The sequence below is a fragment of the Mustelus asterias genome, unplaced genomic scaffold (genome assembly GCF_964213995.1).
Source record: "Mustelus asterias unplaced genomic scaffold, sMusAst1.hap1.1 HAP1_SCAFFOLD_3160, whole genome shotgun sequence".
Lineage (NCBI taxonomy): Eukaryota > Metazoa > Chordata > Chondrichthyes > Carcharhiniformes > Triakidae > Mustelus > Mustelus asterias.
The window spans coordinates 1-22,184 of NW_027593105.1; the positions used below are offsets into that span (position 1 = coordinate 1).

Below are 22,184 nucleotides of genomic sequence, written 5' to 3' on the forward strand. Positions count from 1 at the left end.
CCACAAAGTATTCCTGCTTCAGACGCAGCTCTTTCCCCTCAAAGAACTGCGGAGAGAGAGGGAGAGAGAGTGAGAGAGACAGACAGAGAGAGAGGGTGAGAGAGATGGACAGAGAGAGGGTGAGAGAGAGAGAGAGATGGACAGAGAGAGAGGGTGAGAGAGATGGACAGAGAGGGAGGGTGAGAGAGACAGACAGAGAGAGGGTGAGAGAGACAGACAGAGAGAGGGTGAGAGAGATGGACAGAGAGGGAGGGTGAGAGAGACAGACAGAGAGAGGGTGAGAGAGACAGACAGAGAGAGGGTGAGAGAGGCAGACAGAGAGAGGGTGAGAGAGGCAGACAGAGAGAGGGTGAGAGAGTCAGAGAGAGAGAGGGTGAGAGAGCCAGAGAGAGAGAGGGTGAGAGAGACAGAGAGAGAGAGGGTGAGAGAGACAGAGAGAGAGAGGGTGAGAGAGTCAGAGAGAGAGAGGGTGAGAGAGTCAGAGAGAGGGAGGGTGAGAGAGTCAGAGAGAGAGAGGGTGAGAGAGACAGAGAGAGAGAGAGGGTGAGAGAGTCAGAGAGAGAGGGTGAGAGAGACAGAGAGAAAGAGGGTGAGAGAGACAGAGAGAGAGAGGGTGAGAGAGACAGAGAGAGAGAGGGTGAGAGAGTCAGACAAAGAGAGGGTGAGAGAGACAGACGGAGAGAGGGTGTGAGAGACAGAGAGAGAGAGGGTGAGAGAGACAGAGAGAGAGGGTGAGAGAGATGGACAGAGAGGGGGTGGGAGAGACAGACAGAGAGAGGGGGTGGGAGAGACAGACAGAGGGAGGGTGGGATCCAACAGGGGGAACTCACGTTATCGTTGGGGTAGAGCACTCGGGAGATGTTCTCAGCCACATTCCTGTCCAGCACGGCCTGGATGTAGCCACCAACATTAACTGAAACACGAGTGTGAGAGAGAGAGAGGATGTGTGTGTGAGCAGCATTTACTATACATCAGACCATGAGATACAGAATTAGGCCGTGTGGTCCATCGACCTTACACCGACAATAATCTCACCCAGCTCCCATCCCCGTAACCCCATGTATTTACCCTGCTAATCCCATAAAACCATTAGATATGCAGTGGTTAGCACTGCAGCCTCACAGCGCCAGGGACCCGGGTTCGATTCCCGGCTCGGGTCACTGTCTGTGTGGAGTTTGCACATTCTCCCCGTGCCTGCGTGGGTTTCCTCCGGGTGCTCCGGTTTCCTCCCACAGTCCAAAGATGTCAAGGTTGGGTGGATCGGCCATGCTAAATTGCCCCTCAGTGTAACCCGAACAGGCGCCGGAGTGTGGCGACTGGGGGATTCTCACAGTAACTTCATTGCGGTGTTAATGTCAGCCTACTCGTGACACGAATAAATAAACTTTTAAATAAGATATAGGAGCAGAATGAGGCCATTCGGCCCATCGAGTCTGCCCCGCCATGGCTGATAAGTTTCTCAACCCCATTCTCCCACCTTTTCCCCGTGCCCTTTGATCCCCTCACCAATCGGGAACCTATCTATCTCTGTCTCCAACACATTCAATGACCCGGCCTCCTCTGTGGCAGCGAATTCCACAGATTCACCCCCACCCTCCGGCTGAAGAAATTCCTCCTCATCTCGGTTCTAAAGGGTCCGTCCCTTTACTCTGAGGCCGTGCCCTCGGATCCCAGTCTCTCCGACTAATGGGAACATCTTCCCCGCGTCCACTCTATCCAGGGCCTTTCAGTATTCTGGAAGTTTCAATGAGATTCCCCCCCTCATCCTTCTAAACTCCATCGAGTACAGACCCAGAGTCCTCAAACACTCCTCATACGTCAAGACTTTCATTCCCGGGATCGTTCTGGTGAACCTCCTCTGGACCCTTTCCAAGGCCGGCACATCCTTCCTTAGATACGGGGCCCAAAACTGCTTACAATACTCCAAATGTGGTTTGACCAGAGCCTGATAAAGCCTCAGAAGTACATCCCTGCTCTTGTATGAAATCCCTGCCTCATGCCCTCTCGACATGAATGCTAACATTAATAAATTTTTTGTTTTTAATTCATTCGGTGGGACATGGACGTCGCTATGACGCCAGTTGAATCCTACAGCGATTGTCCAATCCTCTCGGAAGGACGGACCGAGAGTTAGTTGTGATTCCCGTCACAGGCTGGGTGGAGGTCACTGGTTCACTGATGTCCTTGAGGGAAGGAAATCTGCCGTTCTTACCCCGGTCTGGCCTACATGTGACTCCAGAGCCCACAGCCAATGTGGTGACTCTCAACTGCCCTCCAAGGGGCAACTAGGGATGGGCAATAAATGCTGGGCCCGGTCAGCGACGCCCATGTCCCAGGAATTAATATACAAAAGAAGAATGGCAACGTTCGCTCAGTGCGTGAATAATTCATCAAGTGGAACTCACAGGCTTCCAGTTTAAACTCATTGGGAGCTTTGGCGGACCAGAGACGCATGGTGTTCACGGTGTTGTTCTTGTAGCCCGGCACTGGGGTATCGTAGGGTAAAGCAAGGACAATCTAAAACACACAGGGACAGGGTTACAACTCTGCACTGTCCCCCATCAAACACTCCCAGGACAGGTACAGCATGGGGTTAGATACAGAGTGAAGCTCCCTCTGCACTGTCCCCCATCAAACACTCCCAGGACAGGGGCAGCATGGGGTTAGATACAGAGTAAAGCTCCCGCTACACTGTCCCCCATCAAACACTCCCAGGACAGGTACAGCACGGGGTTAGATACAGAGTAAAGCTCCCGCTACACTGTCCCCCATCAAACACTCCCAGGACAGGTACAGCACGGGGTTAGATACAGAGTAAAGCTCCCGCTACACTGTCCCCCATCAAACACTCCCAGGACAGGTACAGCACGGGGTTAGATACAGAGTAAAGCTCCCGCTACACTGTCCCCCATCAAACACTCCCAGGACAGGTACAGCACGGGGTTAGAAACAGATTAAAGCTCCCTCTGCACTGTCCCCCATCAAACACTCCCAGGACAGGTACAGCACGGGGTTAGATACAGAGTAAAGCTCCCTCTACACTGTCCCTGTCAAACACTCCCAGGACAGGTACAGCACGGGGTTAGATACAGAGTAAAGCTCCCTCTACACTGTCCCCCATCAAACACTCCCAGGACAGGTACAGCACGGGGTTAGATACAGAGTAAAGCTCCCTCTACACTGTCCCCCATCAAACACTCCCAGGACAGCTACAGCACGGGGTTAGATACAGAGTAAAGCTCCCTCTACACTGTCCCCATCAAACAGTCCCAGGACAGCTACAGCACGGGGTTAGATACAGAGTAAAGCTCCCTCTACACTGTCCCCATCAAACACTCCCAGGACAGGTACAGCACGGGGTTAGATACAGAGTAAAGCTCCCTCTACACCGTCCCCCATCAAACACTCCCAGGACAGGTACAGCACGGGGTTAGATACAGAGTAAAGCTCCCTCTACACCGTCCCCCATCAAACACTCCCAGGACAGGTACAGCACGGGGTTAGATACAGAGTAAAGCTCCCTCTACACTGTCCCCATCAAACACTCCCAGGACAGGTACAGCATGGGGTTAGATACAGAGTGAAGCTCCCTCTGCACTGTCCCCCATCAAACACTCCCAGGACAGGTACAGCACGGGGTTAGATACAGAGTAAAGCTCCCGCTACACTGTCCCCCATCAAACACTCCCAGGACAGGTACAGCACGGGGTTAGATACAGAGTAAAGCTCCCTCTGCACTGTCCCCCATCAAACACTCCCAGGACAGGTACAGCACGGGGTTAGATACAGAGTAAAGCTCCCTCTACACTGTCCCTGTCAAACACTCCCAGGACAGGTACAGCACGGGGTTAGATACAGAGTAAAGCTCCCTCTACACTGTCCCCCATCAAACACTCCCAGGACAGGTACAGCACGGGGTTAGATACAGAGTAAAGCTCCCTCTACACTGTCCCCCATCAAACACTCCCAGGACAGGTACAGCACGGGGTTAGATACAGAGTAAAGCTCCCTCTACACTGTCCCCATCAAATACTCCCAGGACAGGTACAGCACGGGGTTAGATACAGAGTAAAGTTCCCTCTACACTGTCCCCCATCAAACACTCCCAGGACAGGAACAGCACGGGGTTAGATACAGAGTGAAGCTCCCTCTACACTGTCCCCCATCAAACACTCCCGGGACAGGTACAGCACGGGGTTAGATACAGAGTAAAGCTCCCTCTACACTGTCCCCCATCAAACACTCCCAGGACAGGTACAGCACGGGGTTAGATACAGAGTAAAGCTCCCTCTACACCGTCCCCCATCAAACACTCCCAGGACAGGTACAGCACGGGGTTAGATACAGAGTAAAGCTCCCTCTACACCGTCCCCCATCAAACACTCCCAGGACAGGTACAGCACGGGGTTAGATACAGAGTAAAGCTCCCTCTACACTGTCCCCCATCAAACACTCGCAGGACAGATGCAGCACGGGGTTAGATACAGAGTAAAGCTCCCTCTACACTGTCCCCATCAAACACTCCCAGGACAGGTACAGCACGGGGTTAGATACAGAGTAAAGCTCCCTCTACACTGTCCCCCATCAAACACTCCCAGGACAGGTACAGCACGGGGTTAGATACAGAGTAAAGCTCCCTCTACACTGTCCCCATCAAACACTCCCAGGACAGGTACAGCACGGGGTTAGGTACAGAGTAAAGCTCCCTCTACACTGTTCCCATCAAACACTCCCAGGACAGGTACAACACAGGGTTAGATACAGAGTAAAGCTCCCTCTACACTGTCCCCCATCAAACACTCCCAGGACAGGTACAGCACGGGGTTAGATACAGAGTAAAGCTCCCTCTACACTGTCCCATCAAACACTCCCAGGACAGATGCAGCACGGGGTTAGATACAGAGTAAAGCTCCCTCTACACTGTCCCCATCAAACACTCCCAGGACAGGTACAGCACGGGGTTAGATACAGAGTAAAGCTCCCTCTACACTGTCCCCCATCAAACACTCCCAGGACAGATGCAGCACGGGGTTAGATACAGAGTAAAGCTCCCTCTACACTGTCCCCATCAAACACTCCCAGGACAGGTACAGCACGGGGTTAGGTACGGAGTAAAGCTCCCTCTACACTGTTCCCATCAAACACTCCCAGGACAGGTACAACACAGGGTTAGATACAGAGTAAAGCTCCCTCTACACTGTCCCCCATCAAACACTCCCAGGATAGGTACAGCCTGGGGTTAGATACAGAGTAAAGCTCCCTCTACACTGTCCCCCATCAAACACTCCCAGGACAGGTACAGCACGGGGTTAGATACAGAGTAAAGCTCCCTCTACACTGTCCCCATCAAACCATCCCAGGACAGGTACAGCACGGGGTGAGATACAGAGTAAAGCTCCCTCTACACTGTCCCCCATCAAACACTCCCAGGACAGGTACAGCACGGGGTGAGATACAGAGTAAAGCTCCCTCTACACTGTCCCCCATCAAACACTCCCAGGACAGGTACAGCACGGGGTGAGATACAGAGTAAAGCTCCCTCTACACTGTCCCCCATCAAACACTCCCAGTGAAACACGGGAGGGAGTGCTGCCCTGTCCGATGTGCCATCTCTCAGGCGCGTGTAAAAGGCTCAGTCATCCATTTCTCAGCTCACATCACAGGACAATGTGGCCCACTCCCTCTGGCGTTTTTACTGTTTGAGGGAGTTGTGCACAAATCGCTTTTCCATTTCCCGTATTGGAACTGGGACGGCATTCCACAATAACAGCTTCGTTACGGTGCTCGGAGATGTCCCTGTGGCGTTGGGCGGTGCTATCAGGATGACAGCCTGTTCCCGGCGTCGGAGGCGCACTCCGCATGTCGAGGGGGGTAGGACGCGGCTGGGCAGTATCCAGAGATACGGGGGGTGGTCAGTGTTACATACCTGGGTGTCCACCCACTTTATCCCCTCCGGGGTGTGCTCCACGTGGCCGTAGAAGTTGACGGGGATGGTGTATTCGGGCCGCGCCTTCTCCCAGGGATTGCCGAACCTCAGCCAGTCGTCAGCCTCCTCGATCTGCCAATAGGGAGTGTCCGGTTACAACTGAGACGACAAACTTTCCCCCACCAGGCCCGGCAACAGAGAGCGAGAGACCCGCGGCGATGTCTCCCCACCCCAACCCCACATCCCAATGGCAGCGAAGCCACCCTCTCCTGCCCAACCCCGAGGCGAGACCCCCCCCCGCCCTGCCCAAGGTGAGACCCTCACAATCTGCGCCTCCCCCCAACAGTGACACCCCCCCCCCTCCACATACAAAGCGAGAGCCCCCCTCCCCCAATCCACATGAGGCGAGACCACCACCTGTCCAACACACAGCGAAAACCCACCCGCACGCCATGAGACGTCCCCTCCCTGCAGACAGCAAGGCCGCTCTCGGGGGTGGCACAGTGGGTTAGCACTGCTGCCTCACAGCGCCAGGGAGCTGGGTTCGATTCCCGGCTTGGGTCACTGCTGTCTGTGTGGAGTCTGCACGTTCTACCCCCCGTGTCTGTGTTGGGTTAATGTAAGCCTACTTGTGACACTAATAAATAAACTTTACTTGAACTTTTCACTGCAATGAAATTACTGTGAAAATCCCCCTAGTCGCCACATTCCTGTTCGGGTAACACTGAGGGAGAATTTAGCACCCTAACCAGCACGTCTTTCGGACTGTGGGAGGAAACCGGAGCACCCGGAGGAAACCCACGCAGACACGGGGAGAACGTGCAGACTCCGCACAGACAGTGACCCAAGCTGGGAATCGAACCCGGATTAATTTCAAAACCCTTTCTCCCCCGACTCATTCCGGGCTCCGCGAGCGTTGCAATGTCTCCGGATCAGTCGCAGGGCTGAGCTGAGATAGACGCATTGAGGTTGACAGCACGGAAACTGGCCCTTCGGCCCAACCTGTCCATGCCAACCAGTTCCTTTTTTTAACCATTAAGCTAGTCGCAATTGCCCGCTTTTGGCCCATGACTGATCTTGGCTGGTGGGTGGGGGGGGGGGGGGGGGGGGTGGGTGGTGTGTTTTGGTGGGGGGGAGGTTTTAGGGAGGGCAGGGGTAGTGGCTGCAATTCGGTGCCAGTGTCCCTGGGCAGTGGAGGGTAAGATACCAACCTTGGGTCCTTGCTCCTGCCCTGACCCCTCTCCACGCTCCCCACCCTCACCGTCACCTCCTGCGAGGGCAGCATCAGTGTCTCGATCCCCACCCTCTCCCGCTTGTGAGAAATGCCACACGCTTGCTGCCAATCTGACAACGTGACTTACACCCACAGGAACACCCCCCCGCCCCCCCTCCCCCACCACCGCCCCCCCTGCTGCCCACCCCCCCACCCGGCCCCCCTCCCCGACCCCCCCACACTCCTCCTGCAAGGAACCTTGTGCCCACAGTGGGTTAGCACTGCTGCCTCACAGCGCCAGGGTCCCGGGTTCGATTCCCGGTTCGGGTCACTGTCTGTGTGGAGTCTGCACGTTCTCCCCGTGTCTGCGTGGGTTTCCTCCGGGTGCTCCGGTTTCCTCCCACAGTCCGAAAGACGTGCTGGTTAGGGGTGCTAAATTCTCCCTCAGTGTTACCCGAACAGGGGAGTGGGCGACTGGGGGGATTTTCACAGTAACTTCATTGCGGTGTTAATGTAAGCCGACTTGTGACACTAATTCAATAAATAAATTCCATCTTGAATAAGGATTCTGTGGCTCCTTGGCAGTGTCAATGTAAGCCTACTCCTGACACCAATAAATGAACTTTAAACGTGGAGGGTTAATGGTGGGTGTTGGTGAGGTGTACGCGAATGACTGTGGGTCGAGGAGTGGCGGGGAGGGGGCGCTCCGCAGGTACCCAGGCCCGGGCCACTTCCCATTTCAAAAGCAGCGAGTTGGAGGAATGCTGCTCGAAGTCAGAGCACCGATCAGTGGGCCATCTCTGCCCCTGACTCCCCCTAACGCAGTCTGCAACATGACAGTGCAGAGGGACTGCAGCCAGGACGTGTGTGTGTGTGTGTGTGTGTGTGTGTGTGTGTGTGTGTCGCATTGCAGCAACTGAGGTGGGGGTGGGGGGGGGGGGTGAGGTTTCCTTGGCAACGGTTGCCAGGCTGCGAGGGCAGCTATCGCTCCAGTCTGCTTCCAGAGACCAAAGCCACCAGACCGGGGGCAATGGAGCACGAGCAGGCAGGGTTTACTGCCTGGTAAACACAGCAGTGCCAGGCAGGGAGCGAAGGATAGTGGGGGGAAGAGGGGGTGGGGGTGGATACGACACTGCGGTGGGTGATGAAGGGAGGAGGGATTGAGTGAGGATTAGACTGGGTGGGATATTAAAGGGTGCGGGGAGTGAGGGGGAGAGTGGGATTAGACTGGGTGGGATATTAAAGGGTGCGGGGAGTGAGGGGGAGAGTGGGATTAGACTGGGTGGGATATTAAAGGGTGCGGGGAGTGAGGGGTGGGATTAGACTGGGTGGGATATTAAAGGGTGCGGGGAGTGAGGGGGAGAGTGGGATTAGACTGGGTGGGATATTAAAGGGTGCGGGGAGTGAGGGGTGGGATTAGACTGGGTGGGATATTAAAGGGTGCGGGGAGTGAGGGGGAGAGTGGGATTAGACTGGGTGGGATATTAAAGGGTGCGGGGAGTGAGGGGGAGAGTGGGATTAGACTGGGTGGGATATTAAAGGGTGCGGGGAGTGAGGGGGAGAGTGGGATTAGACTGGGTGGGATATTAAAGGGTGCGGGGAGTGAGGGGTGGGATTAGACTGGGTGGGATATTAAAGGGTGCGGGGAGTGAGGGGGAGAGTGGGATTAGACTGGGTGGGATATTAAAGGGTGCGGGGAGTGAGGGGTGGGATTAGACTGGGTGGGATATTAAAGGGTGCGGGGAGTGAGGGGGAGAGTGGGATTAGACTGGGTGGGATATTAAAGGGTGCGGGGAGTGAGGGGGAGAGTGGGATTAGACTGGGTTGATATTAAAGGGTGCGGGGAGTGAGGGGGAGAGTGGGGTTAGACTGGGTGGGATATTAAAGGGTGCGGGGAGTGAGGGGTGGGATTAGACTGGGTGGGATATTAAAGGGTGCGGGGAGTGAGGGGGAGAGTGGGATTAGACTGGGTGGGATATTAAAGGGTGCGGGGAGTGAGGGGTGGGATTAGACTGGGTGGGATATTAAAGGGTGCGGGGAGTGAGGGGGAGAGTGGGATTAGACTGGGTGGGATATTAAAGGGTGCGGGGAGTGAGGGGGAGAGTGGGATTAGACTGGGTTGATATTAAAGGGTGCGGGGAGTGAGGGGGAGAGTGGGGTTAGACTGGGTGGGATATTAAAGGGTGCGGGGAGTGAGGGGGAAGAGTGGGATTAGACTGGGTGGGATATTAAAGGGTGCGGGGAGTGAGGGGGAAGAGTGGGATTAGACTGGGTGGGATATTAAAGGGTGCGGGGAGTGAGGGGGAGAGTGGGATTAGACTGGGTTGATATTAAAGGGTGCGGGGAGTGAGGGAGAGAGTGGGATTAGACTGGGTGGGATATTAAAGGGTGCGGGGAGTGAGGGGGAGAGTGGGATTAGACTGGGTGGGATATTAAAGGGTGCGGGGAGTGAGGGGAGAGTGGGATTAGACTGGGTGGGATATTAAAGGGTGCGGGGAGTGAGGGGGAGAGTGGGATTAGACTGGGTGGGATATTAAAGGGTGCGGGGAGTGAGGGGTGGGATTAGACTGGGTGGGATATTAAAGGGTGCGGGGAGTGAGGGGTGGGATTAGACTGGGTGGGATATTAAAGGGTGCGGGGAGTGAGCGGGAGAGTGGGATTAGACTGGGTGGGATATTAAAGGGTGCGGGGAGTGAGGGGTGGGATTAGACTGGGTGGGATATTAAAGGGTGCGGGGAGTGAGGGGGAGAGTGGGATTAGACTGGGTGGGATATTAAAGGGTGCGGGGAGTGAGGGGGAGAGTGGGATTAGACTGGGTGGGATATTAACGGGTGCGGGGAGTGAGGGGGAGAGTGGGGTTAGACTGGGTGGGATATTAAAGGGTGCGGGGAGTGAGGGGGAGAGTGGGATTAGACTGGGTTGATATTAAAGGGTGCGGGGAGTGAGGGGGAGAGTGAGGTTAGACTGGGTGGGATATTAAAGGGTGCGGGGAGTGAGGGGGAAGAGTGGGATTAGACTGGGTGGGATATTAAAGGGTGCGGGGAGTGAGGGGGAAGAGTGGGATTAGACTGGGTGGGATATTAAAGGGTGCGGGGAGTGAGGGGGAGAGTGGGATTAGACTGGGTTGATATTAAAGGGTGCGGGGAGTGAGGGGGAGAGTGGGATTAGACTGGGTGGGATATTAAAGGGTGCGGGGAGTGAGGGGGAGAGTGGGATTAGACTGGGTTGATATTAAAGGGTGCGGGGAGTGAGGGGGAGAGTGGGGTTAGACTGGGTGGGATATTAAAGGGTGCGGGGAGTGAGGGGGAAGAGTGGGATTAGACTGGGTGGGATATTAAAGGGTGCGGGGAGTGAGGGGGAAGAGTGGGATTAGACTGGGTGGGATATTAAAGGGTGCGGGGAGTGAGGGGGAGAGTGGGATTAGACTGGGTTGATATTAAAGGGTGCGGGGAGTGAGGGGGAGAGTGGGATTAGACTGGGTGGGATATTAAAGGGTGCGGGGAGTGAGGGGGAGAGTGGGATTAGACTGGGTGGGATATTAAAGGGTGCGGGGAGTGAGGGGGAAGAGTGGGATTAGACTGGGTGGGATATTAAAGGGTGTGGGGAGTGAGGGGGAGAGTGGTATTAGACTGGGTTGATATTAAAGGGTGCGGGGAGTGAGGGGAGAGTGGGATTAGACTGGGTGGGATATTAAAGGGTGCGGGGAGTGAGGGGGAGAGTGGGATTAGACTGGGTGGGATATTAAAGGGTGCGGGGAGTGAGGGGGAGAGTGGGATTAGACTGGGTGGGATATTAAAGGGTGTGGGGAGTGAGGGGGAGAGTGGGGTTAGACTGGGTTGATATTAAAGGGTGCGGGGAGTGAGGGGTGGGATTAGACTGGGTGGGATATTAAAGGGTGCGGGGAGTGAGCGGGAGAGTGGGATTAGACTGGGTGGGATATTAAAGGGTGCAGAGAGTGAGGGGGAGTGTGGGATCAGACTGGGTGGGATATTAAAGGGTGAGGGGAGTGAGGGGGAGAGTGGGATTAGACTGGGTGGGATATTAAAGGGTGCGGGGAGTGAGGGGGAGTGTTGGATTAGACTGGGTGGGATATTAAAGGGTGTGGGGAGTGAGGGGGAGAGTGGGATTAGACTGGGTGGGATATTAAAGGGTGTGGGGAGTGAGGGGGGGGGGGGAGTGGGATTAGACTGGTGGGATATTAAAGGGTGCGGGGAGTGACGGAGAGTGTTGGATTAGACTGGGTGGGATATTAAAGGGTGCGGGGAGTGAGGGGGAGAGTGGGATTAGACTGGGTGGGATATTAAAGGGTGCGGGGAGTGAGGGGTGGGATTAGACTGGGTGGGATATTAAAGGGTGCAGGGAGTGAGGGGTGGGATTAGACTGGGTGGGATATTAAAGTGTGCGGGGAGTGAGGGGCGAGTGGGATTAGACTGGTTGGGATATTAAAGGGTGCGGGGAGTGAGGGGTGGGATTGGACTGGGTGGGATATTAAAGTGTGCGGGGAGTGACGGGGAGTGTGGGATTAGGGGGCAGCGCTGTGGGAGGGCCGGGGTCTCCGAAGGGGGGCAGCACTGAGAGGGGGCAATGGAAGGTCGAATCTTACAGACGGATGTGTGGTCTCCGTCGCGAGAGGCAGGGTTTTTGCAGCTGGGTTGAACAGCCGTGGACATTGAGTGATTAACACACAGCTCGGAGGGGAGGGGTGGCGGGGGAGAGGGTGACAGCCACCAACACCACCACCAGCTGTTGCTTCCAGGATTACCTCTCCGACCTTTGGGACACCAGAGTTCAAACTGCTCCCATTTGACCTTTCGGAGAAGGTGGCGAACATGATCGGGGGAGGTAAGTTGTCCGGGGGCGGCTGTGGGGAGGAGAATGTCTCTGACTGTCTCAGTCTCATTTGCGAGACTATTTTAGCCGTTGGGCATTCCTCGCCTCGCCTTCCCGACCCCCAACACTGTCCTCCTCCGGCTCCCAGGGCTGAAGCACGGAGGAGCGGACAGCACGTAGTCAAGCCATTCGGCCCAGCCAGTTCCTGCTGGTGTTTCGGCAACACTCCAGCTTCCTTCCAGCATTCCTATCTAATTCTGCCATCGTAACACACGGGATAGGTGCCAGAGGACTGGAGAACAGCGACTGTGGTTCTGCTATTTAAGAAGGCATGTAGATAAGCCAGGGAATTTACAGACCAGTGAGTCTCACGTCAGCGGGAGGGAAACTATTAAAGAAAATTCTGATCGAAATAATTCTGAAGAGAAGCATCGATCTCCATTTAGAGTTCCAGTTATTCCCTCAACAGTCGCCCCCACTCCCCGTGGGAGTGAGTCCCACATTCTCCCCCACTCCCCCGTGGGAGTGAGTCCCACATTCGCCCCCACTCCCCCGTGGGAGTGAGTCCCACATTCTCCCCCACTCCCCCGTGGGAGCGAGGCCCACATTCTCCCCCACTCCCCCGTGGGAGCGAGTCCCACATTCTCCCCCACTCCCCGTGGGAGTGAGTCCCACATCCTCCCCCACTCCCCGTGGGAGCAAGTCCCACATTCTCCCCCACTCCCCGTGGGAGCAAGTCCCACATTCTCCCCCACTCCCCCGTGGGAGTGAGTCCCACATTCTCCCCCACTCCCCGTGGGAGTGAGTCCCACATTCTCCCCCACTCCCCGTGGGAGCGAGTCCCACATTCTCCCCCACTCCCTGTGGGAGCGAGTCCCACATTCTCCCCCACTCCCTGTGGGAGCGAGTCCCACATTCTCCCCCACTCCCCGTGGGAGCGAGTTCCACATTCTCCCCCACTCCCCCGTGGGAGCAAGTCCCACATTCTCCCCCACTCCCCGTGGGAGTGAGTCCCACATTCTCCCCACTCCCCGTGGGAGTGAGTCCCACATTCTCCCCCACTCCCCGTGGGAGCGAGTCCCACATTCTCCCCCACTCCCCGTGGGAGCGAGTCCCACATTCTCCCCCACTCCCCGTGGGAGCAAGTCCCACATTCTCCCCCACTCCCCGTGGCCTTTTTCCTCGATCTGGGGTCACCAGACTGTCCCTTGCTGACTGCCTTCACTGCTTCCTTCCCCCGCCAGCCCCCCCACACTTGTGAGGGAGCCCCAGCCACACCCCCGGGCATCCTGTGGAAGGATGCTGAGTGCCGGCAGCTCCGGCGGGAAATTAGTTGGTTCGTCCACTCACCTGCCACCCGTTGGAAATCTTCTGGTTGAAGATGCCAAATTCGTACCGGATGCCGTAACCGTAGGCGGCCAATCCCAGCGTTGCCATGGAGTCCAGGAAGCAGGCTGGGAAGGAGGGAGAACAGCTCGTCAGCCATCGGCGCTAAACCCATCCCTCATCCCGCCATCGCTCTCGCAGAGGCCTTTCATCCATTTACAGAGCTCTCTGGGACGCGCCACACGGAGGTGGAAGGCCTTCTCTGGGCTGGTACAAACAGCAGAGGAAGCCGGTGGAAGCGGCTCTGTGAACCCAACTCATCGTCCGTCACCGGCATGGCCTCAACTGCGGCGGGACTTGGCTGCACTAATCGATGTCGGGTTCTTACAGACCTAGTCACAGCATCGAATACACACACACAAGCGTGCCTGTGCGCACACACACGCAACACACACACACACACACACCACTGTGCCCACACACGCACGTGTATGCGTGTGGGGTTGCGTGTGTGTGCCCACGCGTGCAGGTGAGTGTGTGTGTATTCACACACGCCTGTGCGCGCACGCACACACACGCCTGTGCGCGCACGCACACAAATCCCTGTGCGCGCACGCACACAAATCCCTGTGCGCGCACGCACACAAACGCCTGTGCACGTATGCACACATGCGCCTGTGCGCGTATGCACACACACGCGCGTGCCTGTGCGCGCACGCACACACGCACACACACCTGTGCGAGCGCACGCACACACACACGCCTGTGTGCACACGCACCCACACGCCTGTGCGAGCGCACGCACACACACACGCCAGTACGCACACACACGCCTGTGCGAGCGCACGCACATGCCTGTGCGAGCGCACGCACACACAAACACACACACACGCCTGTATGCACACACACACGCCTGTGCACGCACGCACATACACGCGTGCACACACACACACATGCCTGTGCGAGTGCACGCACACACGCACATGTGCACACACGCACACACACACGCCTCTGCGAGTGCACGCACACACGCACATACACGCACACGTGTGTGCATGCACACAGTCTGTGCAAGCGCACACACACGCCTGTACGCACACGCACACACACGCCAGTGCGAGCGCACGCACACACACACACGCCCATTCACGCACGCACACACACAAGCCTGTGCACGCACGCACACACACGCGGCCACACACATGCACCTGTGCCTGCACACAGACACGCACATGAAGCATTTTCTGGAGGTTCCATCTCGTGACTTGCCCCCACACTCCGCTCACTCATCAGCCAATATATCCATTCCTGCGATATACGGCCTACCCTCACCAATCGGAAAACAGAAAGGACACATTACCCAATTGGATGCCTCCTGTCTGACAGGCCTTTCACCCCTCAGTTTGCAGGTTTTTTAATATCTGGTGTGGGATCCTGTGTATGGTTGGCTGCTGTTAAAAGACTTCATTTTAAGATATTCCTGCCTGTGTAACTATTGAGCTTTAAAACAAACTTGGCCCCATTTTAAACGCAGCAGGCATTCTGGGACGAGCTTGGAAGGTTGACTGGATTCTAAGCAAAGCAAAGTGTTTCAGGAAGAGAAGCTTTCACTGACACGCAGCTGCCAACACAGACAACAATAATCTCTCCCTCAATGTCAACAAAACAAAGGAGATTGTCATCAACTTCAGGAAGCAAAAAGGAGAACATGTCCCTGTCAACATCAACAGGGATGAAGTAGAAAGGGTCGAGAGCTTCAAGTTTTTAGGTGTCCAGATCACCAACAACCTGTCCTGGTCCCCCCCATGCTGACACTATAGTTAAGAAAGCCCCACCAACGCCTCTACTTTCTCAGGAGGCCAAGGAAATTTGGCATGTCAGCTACGACTCTCACCAACTTTTACAGATGCACCATAGAAAGCATCCTTTCTGGTTGTATCACAGCTTGGTATGGGCTCCTGCTCTGCCCAAGACTGCAAGAAACTACAAAGGGTCGTGAATGTAGCCCAGTCCATCACTCAAACCAGCCTCCCATCCATTGACTCCGTCTACACTTCCCGCTGCCTCGGGGAAAAGCAGCCAGCATAATCAAGGACCCCACGCACCCCGGACATTCTCTCTTCCACCTTCTTCTGTCGGGAAAAAGATACAAAAGTCTGAGGTCACGCACCGACCGACTCAAGAACAGCTTCTTCCCTGCTGCTGTCGGACTTTTGAATGGACCTACCTTACATTAAGTTGATCTTTCTCTACACCCTAGCTGTGACTGTAACACTACATTCTGCACCCTCTCCTTTCCTTCTCTACGAACGGTATGTTTTGTCTGTATAGCGCGCAAGAAACAATACTTTTCACTGCACACTGATACATGTGACAATAATAAATCAAATCAAATCAAAATAATGTGTAATGTTGGTGAGGTCACACCTGGAGTACTGCGTACAGTTTTGGTCTGCTAACTTGAGAAACGATATACTGGCACTGGAGGGGGTGCAGAGGAGATTCACTAGGTTGATTCCGGAGTTGAGAGGGTTGGCTTATGAAGAGAGACTGAGTAAGCTGGGGTTATACTCACTGGAATTCAGAAGAATGAGGGGAGATCTTATAGAAACATGTAAGATTATGAAGGGAATAGATAAGATAGAAGCAGAGAGGTTGTTTCCACTGGCGGGTGAAACTAGAACTAGGGGGCACGGCCTCAAAATAAGGGGAAACAGATTTAGGACTGAGTTGAGGAGGAACTTCTTCACACAAAGGGTTGTGAATCTGTGGAGTTCCCTGCCCAGTGAAGCAGTTGAGGCTACCTCATTGAATGTTTTTAAGGCAAGGATAGATACATTTTTGAACAGTAAAGGAATTAAGGGTTATGGTGAGCGGGCGGGTAAGTGGAGCTGAGTCCACGAAAAGATCAGCCATGATCTTATTGAATGGCGGAGCAGGCTCGAGGGGCCAGGTGACCCACTCCTGCTCCTAGTTCTTATTATGTTATTTTTTTATGATGCTCAATAAAACTTCGGACCAGTGCTGCCTACGTCTAATCTAAGAAATGAACAGAGCCTTGTATCTGCTAAAGTTCAAATAAAATTTACAGAAAACAGTATAGATTTTTTAAGATTTTGGTCCAGGGTCGCACACAGCAGTGTCCTGGGAGATTGAGGTTCAATTTCTGGAGACTTCAGACCAATTCTGGAGGATTGGTAACCCTAAGGTACTTATTCAGCAAGCTCAGTTTGGGTTTCGCCCAGGGTCACTCAGCTCCTGACCTCATTACAGCCTTGGTTCAAACATGGACGAAAGAGCAGAATTCCAGAGGGTGAGGTGAGGGTGACTGCCCTGACATCGAGGCCGCATTGGACCGAGTGTGGCATCAAGGAGCCCTGGCGAAACTGGGGTCAATGGGTATCAGGGTCAAACTCTCCGCTGGTTGGAGTCATACCTGGCACAGAGGGAGATGGTTGTGGAGGGTCAGTCATCTCATCTCCAGGACATCTCTGCAGGAGTCCCTCAGGGTTAGTGTCCTAGACCCAACAATCTTCAGCTGCTTCATCAATGACCTTCTCTCCATCATAAGGTCAGAAGTGGGGGTGTTTGCCGATGATTGCCCAATGTTCAACATCATTCGCAACTCCTCAGATACTGAATCAGTCCCGTGTCCCAATGCAGCAAGACCTGGACAATATCCAGGCTTGGGCTGACAAGTGGCAAAATATTCACACCACACAAGTGCCCGGCAATGACCATCTCCAACAAGAAACACTATAACCACCGCCCCTTGACATTCAATGGTGTAACCGTCACTGAATCCCCCCACTGCCAACATCCTGGGGGTTACCATTGACCTGAAACTCAACTGGACCCAGCCACATAAACACAGTGGCTACAAGAGCAGGGCAGAGACTAGGAATCCTGTGGAGAGTAACTCACCTCCTGACTCTCCCCCAAAGCCTGTCCACTGGGAATCCTGCGGAGAGTAACTCACCTCCTGACTCCCCCCAAAGCCTGTCCACTGGGAATCCTGCGGCGAGTAACTCACCTCCTGACTCCCCCCAAAGCCTGTCCACTGGGAATCCTGCGGGGAGTAACTCACCTCCTGACTCCCCCCAAAGCCTGTCCACCATCTACAAGGACACAAGTCAGGAGTGTGATGGAATACTCTCCACTTGCCTGGATGAATGCGGCTCCCAACAACATTCGAGAAGCTCAACACCATCCAGGACAAAGCAGCCCCGCTCGATCGACACGCTAACCACAAACACTCACTCCCTCCACCACCGACACACAGTGGCAGCAGTGTGCACCATCTACAAGATGCACTGCAGCGACTCGCCAAGGCTCCTTCGACAGCACATTCCAAACCCACCACCTCTACCACCTAGAAGGACAAGGGGGGGGCAGCAGACACATGGGGAACACCCCCACCTGCAAGTTCCCCCTCCGAGCCACTCACCATCCCGACTTGGAAATATATCGGCCGTTCCTTCATTGTGGCTGGGGTCAAAATCCCGGAACGTTTTCCCTAACAGCACTGTGGGTGTACCTACACCACACACGGTGACTGACTGATGTCCAATCACAATCCTGGAACTCCCTCCCTAACAGCACCGTGGGTGTACCTACACCACACACGGTGACTGACTGATGTCCAATCACAATCCTGGAACTCCCTCCCTAACAGCACCGTGGGTGTACCTACACCACACACGGGGACTGACTGATGTCCAATCACAATCCTGGAACTCCCTCCCTAGCAGCACTGTGGGTGTACCTGCACCACACGGGACTGCGACGGGTTCAAGATGGCGGCTCATCCACCATCTTCTCAAAATTTAAAATATGTGCGCACGCACGCATGTACATTCTCATACGCGCACACACACACAGATGTGCGCACGCACACACACACACGTGCACACGCACACATGTGCACACACACGCACGTACACACACACACACTCCTCAGGGTGTTAACAGTGAAGCCTCCTCCCTGCTGGACACAGGGGAGAATCAGCGGGGAATCCCAGCCAGGGAGCGGCACTGGGGTGAGGCCTGAGCAAGTGGAACAAAGCTGGGCGATGTGTCCGGCTGCAGAGGGACCGGGGGACAACTGACCCAACGCGAGGGGGGGCCACCAACAGCAGAGGTGCCAGCGGGACGGGGAGGGGAAGAGGTGTCGAAGATTAAACAGAGGGAGTTAAGAAAGTGGCTCAGGGGGGAGTGGGGAGGGGGGAGTGGGGAGTGGGGAAGTGGGGAGGGGGGAGTGGGGAGGGGGGAGTGGGGAGTGGGGAGTGGGGAGTGGGGAGTGGGGAGTGGGGAGTGGGGAGTGGGGAGTGGGGAGTGGGGAGTGGGGAGGGGGAGGGGGGAGTGGGGAGTGGGGAGTGGGGAGTGGGGAGGGGGGAGGGGGGAGTGGGGAGGGGGGGAGTGGGGAGGGGGGGAGTGGGGAGGGGGGAGGGGGGGAGGGGGGAGTGGGGAGGGGGGAGTGGGGAGTGGGGAGGGGGGGAGGGGGGAGGGGGGAGTGGGGCTTCCTCACCTGCCAACCGGCCGAGACCCCCGTTCCCAAGGCCGGCATCCTCTTCGATCTCTTCCAGTTCCTCCATGTCCAGACCGAGCTGCAGGAGGAAGCAAAGAAGTGAGCTGGGCTCCCGTCCCAGCAAGGCACCCGACCCCCCCCCAACCGACCCGCGAGGCCCGGCCCCGTCCCCCCCACGAGGCCCAGCCCCGTCCCCCCGCGCGCGAGGCCCAGCCCGTTCCCCGACGCGCTGCAGCGAGGGTTGCAGGACCGGGGTTTTACATGGCAGGACAATCCAAGGCTCGGTGTTCGGCCCGAGGAGGAGGTGCGGCACTGCACTGGAACACCAGCAGGGGGGGTTAACACATGTCCACCGGTCACTGACAGTGGCAACGCAGGTGGAGAAGGTAGTCAAGAAGGCAGACGGCATGCTTGCCTTCATCGGCCGGGGCATTGAGTTTGAAAATTGGCAAGTCATGTTGCAGCTTTATAGAACCTTAGTTAGGCCGCACTTGGAATACAGTGTTCAATTCTGGTCGCCACACTACCAGAAGCATGTGGAGGCTTTGGAGAGGGTACAGAAAGGATTTACCAGGATGTTGCCTGGTCGGGAGGGCATTAGCTATGAGGAGAGGTTGGAGAAACTTGGTTTGTTCTCACTGGAGCGACGGAGGTTGAGGGGCGACCTGATAGAAGTCTACAAGATTATGAGAGGCATGGACAGAGTGGATTGTCAGAAGCTTTTTCCCCAGGGTGGAAGAGTCAATTACTAGGGGGGCACAGGTTTAAGCTGCGTGGGGGAAAGTTTAGAGGAGATGTGCGAGGTAAGTGTTTTTACACAGAGGGGGGTGAATGACTGGAAGGCGCTGCCCGGGGAGGTGGTGGGAGCGGGTACGATAGCGGCATTTAAGGGGCAACTAGATGAATACATGAATAGGATGGGAATGGAAGGATACAGACTCTGTAAGTGCGTACGGTTTTAGTTTAGGCAGACAACACGATCGGCGCAGGCTTGGAGGGCCGAAGGGCCTTTCCTGCGCTGTGCTGTTCTCTGTTCTAATCCCTGCAGTGCAGAAGGAGGCCATTCGGCCCATCGAGTCTGCACCAATCACAATCCCACCCAGCCCCTATCTCCTTAACCCCATGTATTTACCCTCCCACATCCCCTGACACTCAGGGGAAATTTACCATGGCCAATCAACCTAACCCGCACGTCTTCAGACTTAGTTAGGGCATCACGATCGGCGCAGGCTTGGAGGGCCAAAGGACCTGTTCCTGCGCGAGGGATTCGGGAGTTGGGGGGGTGGTGAAACGGGGGAATCTGGGCAATTCCAGGATTTGGGACAGGTGGTTCCGGAATCTGGAAACGGAGGGAGAAGGAGCCCGGAGCGGGGAGTTCAAACGGAAGTGGGTCTCCATGGCACAGTGAAAGGGCAAGGGTCACGCGATGCTCAAGGTCGTACCATGCCCGAGTGAAGTGTCACGGTTAAGAGGGCTGGAGGGCTATAATGGGAGAAGGAGCTCAGACAGCTGCAGGGAATTTTTGTTGACGACTCAGACAGCCTGCTAAATGTCACGGTTGCTTCGGCAGGCAGCCAGGGCCTGGTTAGCTCAGTCACTCAACCCCCCCCGACCCTATCCCCAATACATTGCACCAAAGTCTCCTCCCAGCTCGGGAGGGGGAGGGTGTCCAGTGACGGGAATGCAGGGGTCCTCGCTCTTTGGGAGATTCCTCAGGTTGGCGGGGAGAGGGGGGGGGGATGAAAAGGAGAGGGCGGGGGGGAGGGCAGGCAGTGCCACCCCCTCAACACTTGCCGAGTTCCAGTCAGCAACAAGAGGCAGACTGCTGTGCCTCTTTCTCGCCTGGGGCGAGGTCAGGTAGAGGGGAGCCCACCCAGACTCCGATAGCGGGCTGGCTGGGCACAGGCTGGTTCGAGCCTGGCGTGCAGGCTTCCTCTGCCAGCTCACCCATCCCCGACAGCCTCCTCTTTGCCCGACAGTCGGGGTGGACCAGGACACCAGGTGATCTCCCCAAGGTTGCGTCAACCTGAGGGCAGCTCTGGGTCCAAAGATCCCCTTTATATAGTTTATTTATTAGCGTCACAACTAGGCTTACATTAACACTGCAATGAGGTTACTGTGAAAATCCCCAGTCGCCACTCCGGTGCCTGTTCGGGTACACTAAGGGGCAATTTAGCATGGCCAATCCACCTAACCTGCACATTTTTAGACACTAAGGGGCAATTTAGCATGGCCAATCCACCCTAACCTACACATCTTTGGACACTAAGGGGCAATTTAGCATGTCCAATCCACCTAACCTGCACATTTTTAGACACTAAGGGGCAATTTAGCATGGCCAATCCACCTGAACCAGCACATCTTTCAGACTGTGGGACAAAACCCGAGCACCCGGAGGAAATCCATGCAGACACGGGGAGAACGTGCAGACTCCGCACAGACAGCCACCCAAGTCGGGGATCGAACCCGGGTCGCAGGCGCTGCGAGGCAGCAGTGCTAACCCGCTGGGCCACGGTGCTGTCCACCCTTGCTGAGATTGGGGTGGTACGGGGCAGGGGCGTGGTGGGAGAGGTGTGGGGAGGGGAGGGGGAGCACGGACCCGGTTCGATTCCCAGCCTTGGGTGCAATGAAAGTTTACTTAATAAATAAAAGCAAGAGATATTGCTCTATCGTATCCAAAGCATGGTGGCACAGTGTTTCGCACTGCTGCCTAATAGCTCCAGGGACCTGGGTTCGATTCCCGGGTCGGGTCACTGTCTGTGCAGAGTTTGCACATTCTCCCCATGACTGCTTGGGTTTCCTCCAGGTGCTCCGGTTTCCTCCCACAGTCCAAACGATGTGCAGGTTAGGTGGATTGGCCATGCTAAATTGCCCCTTAGTGTCCAAAGATGTGCTGGTTAGGTGGATTGGCCATGCTAAATTGCCCCTTAGTGTCCAAAGACGTGTAGGTTAGGTGGATTGGCCATGCTCAATGCATGGGGTTACAGGGAGAGGGGGAGGGTCTGGGTGGAATGCTCTGTCGGAGAGTCAGTGCTGACGCGATGGGCTGAATGGCCTCATTCTGCACTGTAGGGATTCTATTCTGTTCTATGGATGTTGGGGGTTGGTGGAGGGGGAAAGAGGGAAAACCATCGCTTCCGGCGCCCAACTGTTCCCGGGCCCCCTTTACCTGATAGGTGGCTTCATCGCAGGCGTTCTGTAGTCCGAGGTTCACCATGGTGTTTTGCAGCGTGCGGCCCATGTAGAACTCCAGCGACAGGTAATAAATACGCTGCGGAACGGAAGAGGGAGAGCGAGAAGGAGCGTCAGTCACCTCGGCAAACAAATAGCAGGAAGCAAGAAGACAACCTCATAGTGCTGTA

At 55.6% G+C, this 22,184-nt stretch overlaps 1 protein-coding gene across 1 annotated transcript; it reads right to left on the minus strand.

The window, feature by feature from the left end:
- Positions 1–4: 4 nt before the first annotated feature.
- On the minus strand, positions 5–22,135 carry LOC144490324 (glycogen phosphorylase, brain form-like; the record flags this gene model as incomplete). The annotated part of the gene is made up of 7 exons (XM_078208094.1): positions 5–46; positions 831–913; positions 2,406–2,517; positions 5,927–6,058; positions 13,320–13,423; positions 18,823–18,901; positions 21,992–22,135. Coding segments are annotated over 7 exons (696 nt in total), but the record flags the coding sequence as incomplete, so codon positions are not given.
- Between the last annotated feature and the right edge of the window lie 49 nt (positions 22,136–22,184).